The sequence below is a fragment of the Aquarana catesbeiana genome, linkage group LG11 (genome assembly GCF_042186555.1).
Source record: "Aquarana catesbeiana isolate 2022-GZ linkage group LG11, ASM4218655v1, whole genome shotgun sequence".
NCBI classification, from domain to species: Eukaryota; Metazoa; Chordata; class Amphibia; order Anura; family Ranidae; genus Aquarana; species Aquarana catesbeiana.
This window is the reverse complement of record NC_133334.1, coordinates 258,649,461-258,662,508: the sequence shown is the minus strand read 5'-3', so window position 1 is coordinate 258,662,508 and position 13,048 is coordinate 258,649,461. Positions and strand designations below refer to the sequence as shown.

Genomic DNA, 13,048 nt, shown 5'->3' with positions numbered 1-13,048 from the left:
CTGTCATGGCAGAAGCTGATCCACACGGCAAAAATATCACAGCTTATCAGCCTCTAAGGACAACAATGTTAAAAATGGAGGTTATCAAATTTGCCTACACTTAGCTCACTGAATGATCCCAGTTAACCACATCCATATTTACCATTACTGTCCGGTGATGTCACGGACATCGACATCACCGAACCCCGAACCCCTTCCCTTCGTTAGCAGACGGAGGCACTTGGGGAAGCAGGGGAGGAGTCCGGTGATGTCACCAGAACTCCCAGTAGCCGGTGAGTACCAATCCAAAGAATTTTAATTGATCAAAAAAATTAACAATTAATCAGTAATTTCCGCAGCCCTAATAAATAAAGTGTGTATGTGTATATATTATATATATACACACTTTATTGCCATACCATGAATGAGTGGTGTGCTTTTGGCTATTTTGCATCTCTGTGGGCTGGAGGTTCAGTAAGCACATTGGGGGCTCATATAAAATTCCCCATATTAATCAGTTGTGTGTCTAACAATTACCAAACATTTCCATTTTTTAGAAATTTGCAACCAGCGTGAGGGTGACAACACAGGTGAGCAATAGGGAGTTGGACAGAGTGTTTGTCACCCTATAACAGGAAGTGCTAAAACCAAGGACTTTCATAGCAGGAACACCAGAGATTTTAAAGGGGAAGTAAACCCCCATCCATAAAACAGTTTGATTTCCAGCACGACACTCCCATTGGTTGTGCTCTCAACTAAACTGTCAAACCATCCAATGGCTGGTGTCCATAAGTGATCACATGTGCAGCATCATGGCAGTTGCAGATTAAACAAAGGCAAAGATGGCAGCTTCCTTGGCTGAAAACGATAGGAGGGGTTTACTTACACTTTTAAAGGAAATCTGCAGAATTACAAAGACTATAAAATAACACTACTACTTTAAAACTATGCGAGGTTAGTGATTGTGTTTACTGCTACTTTAAAAGGTGGACTGCACCTTTTGCTCTATTTTTGAGTTTGCGGTGGAGGAACTTGACTGGCCTGACCTCAACCCGATAGAACACCTTTGGGATGAATTCGAGTGGAGACTGCATGCCAGGCCTTCTTGTCCAACATTGGTGCCTGACCTCACAAATGCCCTTGTAGAAGAATGGGAAGGCTGTCCACAAGGTTTAGGAGTGTGTCTATGGGAATATTTGACCATTCTTCCAGAAGCACATTTGTGAGGTCAGGCACTGATGTTGGACGGGAAGGCCTGGCTTGTAGTCTCCGCTCTAATTCATCCCAAAGGTGTTCTGTTGGGTTGAGGTCAGGACTCTGTGCAGGCCAGTCAATTTCCTCCACCCTAAACTCGCTCATCTGTGTCTTTTATGGACCTTGCTTTGTGCACTGGTGCGCAGTCATATTGGAACAGGAAGGGGCCATCCCCAAACTGTTCCCACAAAGTTGGGAGCATGAAATTGTCCAAAATGTCTTGGTATGCTGACACCTTAGGAGTTCCCCTCATTGGAACTAAGGGGCCAAGCCCAACTCCTGAAAAACAACTCCACACCATAATCCCCCCTCCACCAAATGATTTGGACCAGTGCACATAAGCAAGGTCCATAAAGACATGAATGAGCGCAGTTGGGGTTAAGGAACTTGACTGGCCCGCACAGAGTCCTGACCTCAACCTGAAAGAACACCTTTGGGATGAATTAGAGCAGAGACTGTGAGTCAGGCTTTAGGCCTCAGATCAGCCACAAGTCCTCCACCAAACCTCAGATTAGCCCCCAGTTCCTGCAGCTATGGTTTGTGCACCGCAAATCAGCCCCACTTACTGCACCATCAAATCTCAGATCAGCCCCAATTCCTGCACCTTAACACCTCAGAATTCCCCAATCCCTGCACCATCAGACCCCAGAGCGTCTTCAACTCCAGCACCATTAGGCCTCAGATCAGCCCCAATTCTTGCAACTTCCCACCTCTGATCAGTCCTTATTCCCACACCATAAGAAAAGCAGGGGCTTTAGATTCATACCTGCTGCACTAGAAGAAGACAGTAAGTGAGCAGGCAGGCGTATTCACATATCATCTGCAGACAAAGGCTGGTCTTTGCTGGTACTGGGAGGAGGGCTGCTTCTTTTGGCATCGGGTAGATCTTTCTGTAACATCATAGAGTAGGTGGACTGTCGGGGGGCAGGCCAGGCTTTGTAATAGACAGTGGCGCTGTAGGTGTAGGGAGCAGGGACAAATTAGAGGACCCTCTGGTGGGCCGGTCCAAACCTACATAATGATCTTCCAGTGCCACTGAAAATTAGATTGCGTGCCCATCCCAGCACCCATGCCCCAGGTTGCTCATCTCCTTTAAATCTACCAGCAATTGCATACAACACAATTGCTTCTAACTAGTTACAAACAGTGGATTGTTCAGGTGGGGCTTCTACTACATAGATATGGCAGCTGTAAAGGAGATCTATGGGCAGCTTTAGCTCCTATTGATGACACCGCACTTTATCTCGCACACACACTGAAAAATGGCACAGACAACCTATTAAAAAAAAAAAAAAAAAGATGGTTTTCCTTTATTTGCCTTTTTTTGTGCATTTTGTATAAACCATATTTTATCTTCAGTACATTAAATTTACTTTGATAAAAACGTCGTTTCTAAAAATGTACAATTATATCTCTTAACAAAGTATAATAAACCTTAAAAAAAAAATTCCGATAACCAATACTTGACCGTGTACAGTTCAGAAGGAGCTGGATAAATATATACAGAGTGACAATTCACATGCATGTTCAGTATACTGTAACTGAAAGAACTCGCCTTAAAGTGGACTGGTCGATAAGAGACGGAGACGGACATTTTGCCATCTACAGAATGCTCGCCCTCCGCAGTGCACAGACGCACCTCAAGTAAAATGGCTCAAAACAGAAGTAGTGAATGAAGAGGGGGAGGGGCACATCTGTGTTTGTCTTCCTTTTAAGGTAATATGCCATAGTCCCGCCCACATCATCATACATCTCCTATATAATGCATGTGCTTATTCCATGGAAAAAATACATACATTAAAAAAGAATTAATGATTACAAACTGGAGTTTAGCGGTGAGAGATAAAGGAAATACCTATAGGCTAGTGAGAGCTTTCAATGAAAATAGAAAAAAAAAAAAAAAAAAGGGGGGGAAAATAAAATATGTATGAAAATAAAAGTCCTATGTTGGAACAAGCGGGGTTCTCATTGAAATGCGGTCACCTATACAGGGTCAGTGAAGGCAAAGAAAAGGAGTGTGAGAGCTGGATCAATTGTGAAGATGCACCCCCTTTGCACAGGGAAGCCTAATAAGGCTGTGTAAATTTAGAACCCTTATCTGAAATCAGCTATGGGACTATCAGGAGAGGTACTGCTATAGCTGAGTATCTGTGGCTTCATATTGCCCTCACGTCTGGCAGTTAATGAGCTGTGGGCTTGATCTGGGAGTTAATGAGCTTGCGCTAGGATTTAATGGGCTTTGGGCTTTCTCTGAAAGTTAATGAGCTGAGGGTTTGCTTTGGTAGGTATCGAGTTGATGGCACCTAATGGCTACTAATACAAAAACTGACCACCTAAACAGATAAAATCTGTTGCAGGACTATCAGGTTAGGTGCCGTTATAGCTATCACAGGCTACACATAGTCCTTGCTGAGTTAGTGAGCTGTGGGTTTGCTCTGGGAGTTAGTGAGCTTAGGGCTTGCTTTGGGAGTTGGTGAACTCCCAGAGCAAGCCCACAGCTCAATAACTCCTAAAGCTGCTCTAGGAGTTAGTGAGCTGTGGGCTTGCTTTGGGGAGTTAATGAGCTGTTGGCTTGCACTAGGGGTTAATGAGCTGTAGGGCTCGCTTTGGGAACTCGAGAGCTGTGGGCTTGCTCTGGGAGTTGGTCAGCTTAGGGCTCGCTTTGGGAGTTGGTGAACTCCAAGAGCAAGCCCACAGCTCACCAACTCCCAGAGCAAGCCCACAGCTGACCAATGAGCTATAGGCTTGCTTTGGGGAGTTAATGAGCTGTTGGCTTGCACTAGGGGTTAATGAGCTGTTGGCTTGCACTAGGGGTTAATGAGCTGTTGGCTTGCACTAGGGGTTAATGAGCTGTTGGCTTGCACTAGGGGTTAATGAGCTGTTGGCTTGCACTAGGGGTTAATGAGCTGTTGGCTTGCACTAGGGGTTAATGAGCTGTTGGCTTGCACTAGGGGTTAATGAGCTGTTGGCTTGCACTAGGGGTTAATGAGATGTAGGGCTTGCACTAGGGGTTAATGAGATGTAGGGCTTGCACTAGGGGTTAATGAGCTGTAGGGCTTGCTTTGGGAACTCGAGAGCTGTGGGCTTGCTCTGGGAGTTGGTCAGCTGTGGGCTTGCTCTGGGAGTTGGTCAGCTGTGGGCTTGCTCTGGGAGTTGGTCAGCTGTGGGCATGCTCTGGGAGTTGGTGAACTCCCAGAGCAAGCCCACAGCTCACCAACTCCCAGAGCAAGCCCACAGCTCACCAATGAGCTATAGGCTTGCTTTGGGAAGTTAATGAGCTGTTGGCTTGCACTAGGGGTTAATGAGCTGTAGGGCTTGCTTTGGGAACTCGAGAGCTGTGGGCTTGCTTTGGGAACTCGAGAGCTGTGGGCTTGCTCTGGGAACTCGAGAGCTGTGGGCTTGCTCTGGGAGTTGGTGAGCTGTGGGCTTGCTCTGGGAGTTGGTGAGCTGTGGGCTTGCTCTGGGAGTTGGTGAGCTGTGGGCTTGCTCTGGGAGTTGGTGAGCTGTGGGCTTGCTCTGGGAGTTGGTGAGCTGTGGGCTTGCTCTGGGAGTTGGTGAGCTGTGGGCTTGCTCTGGGAGTTGGTGAGCTGTGGGCTTGCTCTGGGAGTTGGTGAGCTGTGGGCTTGCTCTGGGAGTTGGTGAGCTGTGGGCTTGCTCTGGGAGTTGGTGAGCTGTGGGCTTGCTCTGGGAGTTGGTGAGCTGTGGGCTTGCTCTGGGAGTTGGTGAGCTGTGGGCTTGCTCTGGGAGTTGGTGAGCTGTGGGCTTGCTCTGGGAGTTGGTGAACTCCCAGAACAAGCCCACAGCTCAATAACTCCTAAAGCTGCTCTGGGAGTTAGTGAGCTGCGGGCTTGCTCTGGAGTTAATGAGCTATTGGCTTGTTTTAGGAAGTTAGTGAGCTGTTGGCTTGCACTAGGGGTTAATGAGCTGTAGGGCTTGCTTTGGGAACTCGAGAGCTGTGTGCTTGTTCTGGGGACTCATGAGCGGTGGGCTTGCTCTGGGAGTTGGTCAGCTGTGGGCTTGCTCTGGGAGTTAGTGAACTCCCAGAGCAAGCCCACAGCTCAATAACTCCTAAAGCTGCTCTGGGAGTTAATGAGCTATCGGCTTGCTCTGGGGACTCGTGAGCGGTGGGCTTGCTCTGGGGACTCGTGAGCGGTGGGCTTGCTTTGGAAGTCAATGATCTAAGGGATTCCTCTGGTAGTTCGTGAGCTGACCACTCCTGAACAGATAAAATTCCACTGCTCCCTCTTTGCCTTTTGGGGGATTCTGACAGCAAGATCTCTCGCTGACTTACCATTTCCACCCACAGAGAGGGTCTTGCTCTCTTCACCACTGGATTCTCCTTTTTTCCTACATTACAGGAAATGGAGCAAGAGGAATGAATCTCCCCTATGCTTGGCTTCATATGATCACATACTGGCCACAACAAAAGTACAAAACAAGAAACTGGAAACCAGGGCAAGAAAGATAAAAGGAAGTGGAGTATGAATCAACCCACCAGCTTCTTCCCATAACAGAGTTAATCGTTTTGGGTGGGATGACGCAACGAAGGAAGCGCATTTTTTAATACATCTTAATTAAGCTGCAATAATGCCCTTCTTACTGTGAAACTTGCATACTATATATTATTTGTATACTGTAAGCAAAAAAAAAGGAGATATTGGGGAAAAATAAGGTGCAAATGTAATACTTTATATATAAAAAAAATAATAAAAATAATAAGCGCTAATTATAGATATTAACATTCAGATTTTTTTTCTCCTTTTTTTATGAATTGCACTCATATCACTATGAAACTTCCAGACCCATTTTAAAAGCTAAAATGTCCAAAGTAACAATCAGGGTCGCAGTTCCCCCAATCCTATGTTAATCTTTTAGGCAGCATGGAACATTAAAAAAACAAAAAAAACAAAAAAAAAAAAAAAACACCTCAGCCAGTATAGTTTTAAAAACAATCCTCCAGATTTTTTTTTTTTTTTTTTAGCGCACTGACTTGGAAGAAAAATAAAAATAAAAGGCGTCAAACATCTGTTGCTTAAAAATATACATACGATATTTGTCCTAAGTCATTAAATACGATTCAAGCTTTGAATAATTCATTTTAAAAACAGACAAACATTGTTTGGCTTTAAGAGCACAATGAAGCCACAGCAAAAGATATATATAAAAAAGTAAACATTAAAAAGTAAAAACGAAACAAAAGAAAAAAAAAAAAAAAAAAAGAAGAATACGGTCTCCTTTAAAGTCATTCGGCAATACGCCACTTACGGCGTCTAAAATCTGTATTAAGGCTTAGTGTCTCTCTTACAGGATCCGCAGACTTCTGTTCTGAGAACACTCAGTGAGTGGAACAGGGAGGGGGAGGGGAAAGGAGATTCGATCTCTTTTTCAAATTTTGGAAAGCAACAATTCTTAAAGGTTCTGCGTCGCTGTATTGTTCCTTGTTCCTATATCATGTATGTAGGGCTAAAGAGAGCCAAAAGAAGAACTAATAAATATTTTCTAGTAAATAGGAGCCCAACGTGATATCTACAAACCCGTTTGGACTTTGCTACTTTGGAAATATTTACTTACCAATTTAATGCAAAGTTATTAAAGCATAAGTGCACATTAGAAAAGAATTCATCCTTTTTGCCCCCATTCCCTCCCCTCCACTGATGCATACTTACCTAGATGTTTGGTTACATTGCGTGCTGTAAGTCCTCACTAACCTGACTGCGTATGTGCATTACAGCCCCATAGACTTTTTAGGGCGCTATCTCGAGGCCAGAGACACTACTGGTTGAACTGGATGGATTTGTGTTTTTTTTCAACCTATGTAAATGTCCATGGGACTTTAATGAGCAGGTGCAGTCAGGACAGTGGTGGATGTAAAACGAATAACAGAACCGCGGCCACTGAATTGAGGTATATATGCATCTGTGAAGGGGGGAGTTAGGTCAGGGGAAGGGGCAAGAAGGATCATTGCACTTTGTTTAAAAGTGCAATTATCTTTTAGTTTACCTTATAAGCCATCTTTTTCCATCAAACAGTTGCCCTGACTCAATCCAGGACAGTCAGACCCACTGTATCCAATTCAGGATAATCTACCTTCCCTTTTCTCCGCTGCCAATGAAGGCCAAGGTTGTGTTTAAAAAAAAAGCCCCCCACCAATTCTCCACCAGTGCTTAGTTGGAGAACCCTGTGTCAGCTCCCTTTTCAGAGCTAATGAAGGAATAATATCTGCCTTTCCCCCTACCAGAGCACTGCATCCTGGTAGGAAGGGGGGTTCCCATGCTCTCCCATACTCAGCAGTACCAGAGTTTCCCAACTGCTTTGATGGAACGATGGAAGAACCTGGTAAAGCTTAGTATCAGCAGGGTGGGTCTTGTTTCAAAAGGACCAATCAGTTATACTCTGAATAGGCAAAGTAACAGCGTCTTTAAAGATAGCCTATCAAAATAGAAATATGAGAGCTGCAATCGAAGGATGACTGCACTGGAGCTTGCTGCCATCATTTTTTTTTTTTTTAAATTACAATTCCCCTTTAAGCAGCGGCTTTGCTAGGGAACCAGCAGGGAGGTTAAAGCAAAAACCAATGTAATATATAGACCACATCCTCAAACCTACAGTTTAGGTCTGACTTTCAGTCAAAAATTAGGGCAACTGATTCCATGGAGGGAGATCTAAAGAATTATTTCTGGAAAAAGTTGGTATTTTGGAAATTTCATAACTTGGCTTTTGTTATTTAAATCCATCAAGGTGTTAGACCACCCTTTGAATACCAATTGGCTGTAGACCCCATGCAAAAAATGGCTGAGATGAGCAGCCTAAAGTATCCATAGTGTTTTCATTGCATAGAACCCATAGCAGGAACCAACATACTGAATGTAGATCAAAAAGAACTCAGAACCGTCGGATCTGGGTCAACGGTGTCGCACCGAGGAAGCAGTAAGGAAATTTGAATGGCTTAACCAGCTCTGCTTTCTCCACCGTGTTTTGTCTTTGGTTTCCACAGGAGTTCTGAGCTGAAAATCATCAGTACAGTGACTGAAAAGCAAGTGCTAAAGTCAATTTAGTGTTTATAATGTCTCCCATCTGTCTGCAGGCTCTCAATACCCCGTCTGCAGGCTCTCAATACTTTGTGGCTCTTCAAAGACCTGGTACAGAAGGGTCTGGAATAATAAGAATGACCCCAATAAAATATAAAATAACCGAAAAGAGCATTTTAATCTAAAGATCAGTTCATCCGTACGTAGTCCTTGTAAAACTGTATCAAAAACAAAATTCCGAAATTCCAAGAGAGCAAAGTAAAATTCTTGAAATGTCAAGGACGTGTTAAAAAAAAAAAAAAAAAGACAGACCACCAGCGATGGTGGCACCCTAGTGTTTACAGTTTAGTGTTTTTTTTAGAAGTTCGAGAGTAGCTAAAGCCCTTTGTTGTAATTTGAAATAATACTGCGATGGCCAGGCGCTAGCCCCGACAGCGACCTAACAGCCTCTTGTTCTGCTTCCTTTTAACTGTTTGTCCTTCGCAGTTCTTCTTGGTGGAACAATTTCCGAAGGAGATAAAATGAGCTTCGGAGGATCCCCAGTTCGTAACACAGATCCAATGAAAAAAAAAGTAACAAAATGAAACATTAAAGTGCAAAAATCCTCAAAGTTGAAGCATTATTGGTTAGGATCCAGGAGGCCAGGCAGAGCGTTTAGTATTTCGGTAAAAGTTAGGAATTGTCCACGGTTTGTGTTGCAAAGTTATTAAAATCCCAGCAACATTTCATGAAATAAAAAAAAAAGATATTGTACATTCTTCCCTAGTGCAATCCGCAAGAGTATCCCAGTGATTAATTCCCAGCGATCTCCAGCAGCTGGAGCTGCATGGCGGGTAAATAAACACCCATTTTTACCTTGACATTTATAGTAGCTGCCCTAGAAAAGTTTAAAATGTGGGTGGAGAACAGTCTCAGTTCTTCCTTGGTTTCTCCACCGCTGAATAGGCTTCAACACCAGAGCTTTACTGGGGCCCGGTTCAAAGCGCTCCTTTTAAAACATATCCTTGAAGCTGAATTTGGCAACACAGAAAAGAAGAGTACCTGAAGAATCGTCACTTCAGTCTGGGATAAATAAAGCACCGTTTTGATGCCAGGACTCCCCTTCCTATGCAGGGGGTCCATTGGCACCATCTTCAAATAATAGTGTCGGGGAGGGTTAGTCTGCAGAGTCCAAACCATCTGATGGTGGGGCGTATTTAAGATGGAAAGTACCTGAAGAATGACAAAAAAAAGGCAAGGGCTTAATATGTTTAATGAAATATTTCTTCATCTTACCCTTCTGTCTGTAAAGATTTCTACAATTGTTCCTGAGAAATTTCCTTTCTAAAAAAGCACAGACAGTCTCATTTGTAACCTGTATTATCTCCCTCCGTAGGATTATTTGACTTGTCTCTTTACATGGACCTCTCAGTAACTATAAGTCCCTATGAATTATCTCCTGACATGTCAATAACTGTCAATCAAATGGGAACCCAGATAGGCAAGTGCGGTTGGCGAAAGCAGCAAGCCCTGCTTCCCATGGACTCCTGGGATACATGACACCAATATCCCAGGGTGTGCGTGGGAATCGGCTAATGACGTCATCACCTAGGTGGGGCTGGGATCCGATGTGCTGCCCAGATCTAAAAAAAAATAAAATAAATATATATATATATATATATATATATATATATCCATTTAGGAATGTACACCAGAGGGGCATTGAAAAGAGGAACTTGTAAAAAAGGATGGCACTCCGCTTTAAAGAGGCATCCTTGAGGCCAAGTCTGACCTTGCTCAGGCTGAGATGATGTTAGCTTAGGGTATCATGGACCTACCCCGTCATTTCGCTGGCCTGGGCTCAAAGTATTTCTGGACAGAGCGGTGTTCATGTCATTAAATGAGCAGAAAAAGAAAAACATTGGCCAAGGGGACTTTAGATGAGGCCAATCACTCGAAGACGGGCCCACCGTCAACCCCATCTGCGCGCCACTAATGTGGGAGCGCACATGGCGGTGGGTTCGTCTCTTGCCTCCGGCTCGGGGTGTGGGTGGCGCACCATGAGCGTTCCATGAGTGGACACTGCAAACTTGCATTCACACCAAGGATCTTGACAAATTACTATGGGCTTAAATACTATGGGCTTAAATGCGATTACTTGTGCACATTACTTATGGATTAACTCAGACATGGACGCCTGGTTCGCCCGTCTGCCCCCTTCTTCATGAGGTTTATCTGGGTTCCGCCGCCTCAGCCCCCCCCCCTCCCCCGGGGTAGACATTCCCCAGGGCTGCTAGATTCTCCCTTCCTTCCCTCCCCCTCCAATTGAGCTGACATACTCTATATTCTGCATCTACTCCTGAGGAAGTGGAGATCAATCCACAAAACACGTAGAGTTATAGGATGCTTTGAGATGTTTGGATCGTTTTATCATCTGCTGTTAGACATTCCCTATCGTTTGGTTTTAACATGTAATGATATTACCACTATATGAATACTTACATAGTTCCATGTCAATTACGATGATCATCTAGTATGGTTCAGCTCAATGTAATGTTTTTTACCTGTACTCCATAATGTCTGTAAAATTTTTATTTTTTACTTGTTATCATGTAATAAATTGACTATTGTGTATACACTTGATTCTTCGAGTGATTGGCCTCATCTAAAGTCCCCTTGACCAATGTTTTTCTTTTTCTGCTCACATAATTGGGATGAAGCCTTGTTTCACTTATGGTGCCACATACCACATCTCCTCTTTTTCTTCATGTCATTAAATGAGCGCTGCTCTGTCTAGGGGTAAGAATCGCCCACTGCTGGTGAGGAAGATACTCACAACATAACTGGATCGTCCAAAAGACTACTCTTTTCTTTTTTTAAAATAAACGTATTTTCTTTTAGTTTTGGATAGAGTGGGGAGGGATTAAAATGCTCGATAGTTTTTATTGCTGTCTGTTTCCCTGTTAAGGAGATTCACCCTCTCTGTTTGTCCTGTTTACCATTATCATTGAAAGTAAGAGAAAATCCCAAATTTTGGGTTATCCCCAGAAAAATAATAGAGGGGAAATCTTCCAATGAGGGTACCAGTTCTGGTGGCCTGGGGATCCCCAAATAATTCCCTTAATATGCAGGAATTCCCTCTAAGCTCACTTCCTGTTTGGCTATGGGACAGGAAATGAAGGCAAATCTCCACAATGGGACACAGATTGAAAAAAAAAATGAAAAATATGACAGGGGTTATAACTCTCCCTTGCTCTATCCAAAATGAAAAAAAAAAAAAACTTTTGCTTATAGTTCTACTTTAGGGTTTGAACAGGGCGGAGAAAAAGTCTTGCCAGGTTTTTACTGCTATCCCTGAGGTTTCATTTGCGAGATCTACCCTCATTTTCTGTCCTGCTAACAACAGTTTCAACAGACAGGAAATGAAAGAATATCTGCAACAGGGACACAGCCAAACAAAATCTGATGGAGATTCCAGCCTCCCCCTATTCTACTAAAGAAAAGCATTTTTATTCTGAGAAACTAAAAAACATAATTGATTCTTTTTACACAATCAATAAAATCATTACATTTTCTTGGATACAAACAGTATAGGTACTTGATTAATAGAAGCTCACTGTAAAACCCTTTCCTTGGAGTCCACTGAGGGATACAGGAAGTCTTCCATCTTTTGGTTATACTGCTTCCTAAAGAGGGCACTGGACAATGGCAAACAAAAAACTGTAGGCCAGCCCAGGATAACGCCTACTACCAGCATGCCTCAGTTTTGTAGCAAAGTAGTACTGGGAACATAATCATAAACACAGAGGGGTGTAACCTGTGTCCCCTTAATAGACTCCAAGAAAAAAACTTTATATGGAACACAAAAATTTCTATTTCTTCCATTGAGGGACACAGAAAGTCTAGCTTTCTGGAAGGCCAAAAGATGTTCAACTGAGCAAACAATTACTAACAGTCCAAACAAAAAATAACAGAAAGAGCTAAGGGCAGGCTGCAACTTAAAAGGCCACCTGGAAGATCTCTGGCCCAGAGCTGTGATGAGGTGAGGTAGAAACGTCCATCTGGTAGAACTTGGTAAACAGAAAACCAGGTGGAAGCTTTGTAACTGAGAAACAGTTGCCCGATATTAAAAAGTCTGTGAAGAACACATAGACCTCAGTGCACCTTGTCAGGAAAGGATGGAACCAGATCCTTGAGGCCATAAGCCTGTAGGGTTGTCTACCTGAGCCACCTAGAGATGGTGAAATGAAAATCTGGAGCACCCTTATGGGGTCTATTCAGGATGACAAACAAAAAAAAAAAAAAAACCATCAGTCTTTCCGAAAGGAGCAGTGGCTTAGGAATAGACTCTCACTGCCCGAATCACATCCAGACAATGGAGGGAAATTTCCTTTTGGTGAACCGTGTAGACAGACAGAGGGATGAAAGAAAAATGTCCTTATTGAAGTAAAAGACAAAAATAAATTAGGCAAGAAGGAAGTCCTGGACATCAGCACCACCTTGTCCCAATGCAAAACCAAAAATAATGTTTCTTGCAGGTTAAGGCCACCAGTTCCGACACTTACCTTGCAGAGGTGATGGCTACAAGAAACACCAACTTGTGGGTGAGAGTGGAGAAAGGGTTCAAACAGGGGTTTCTACAGAGCAGAGAGAACCAGATTCAGGTTCCACTGAGTCAAAGTGGAACTTACGAGGGTCCAGGGAGTAAACTACATTAGAGACCCCCTGTACAAAGGTTTTAATCCAGAATGTGAAGGACCAACAGTCTGTCTCTTAAGCAGAATAGAAAGGGCAGAAACTGACCCTTA

The 13,048-nt window shown here is 43.5% G+C and overlaps 1 protein-coding gene across 3 annotated transcripts in view; it reads right to left on the bottom strand.

Annotated features, from left to right (window-relative positions):
• Positions 1-1,545: 1,545 nt before the first annotated feature.
• Positions 1,546-13,048, bottom strand: part of ZCCHC14 (zinc finger CCHC-type containing 14) — a 95,584-nt gene continuing 84,081 nt past the window's right edge. For all 3 annotated transcript variants that reach the window (XM_073605722.1, XM_073605724.1, XM_073605723.1), the window contains one exon: positions 1,546-9,473. In XM_073605722.1, the coding sequence (XP_073461823.1) occupies positions 9,418-9,473 (56 nt within the window). In that variant the 3' untranslated portion in view covers positions 1,546-9,417. The remainder of the gene's footprint in view (positions 9,474-13,048) is intronic.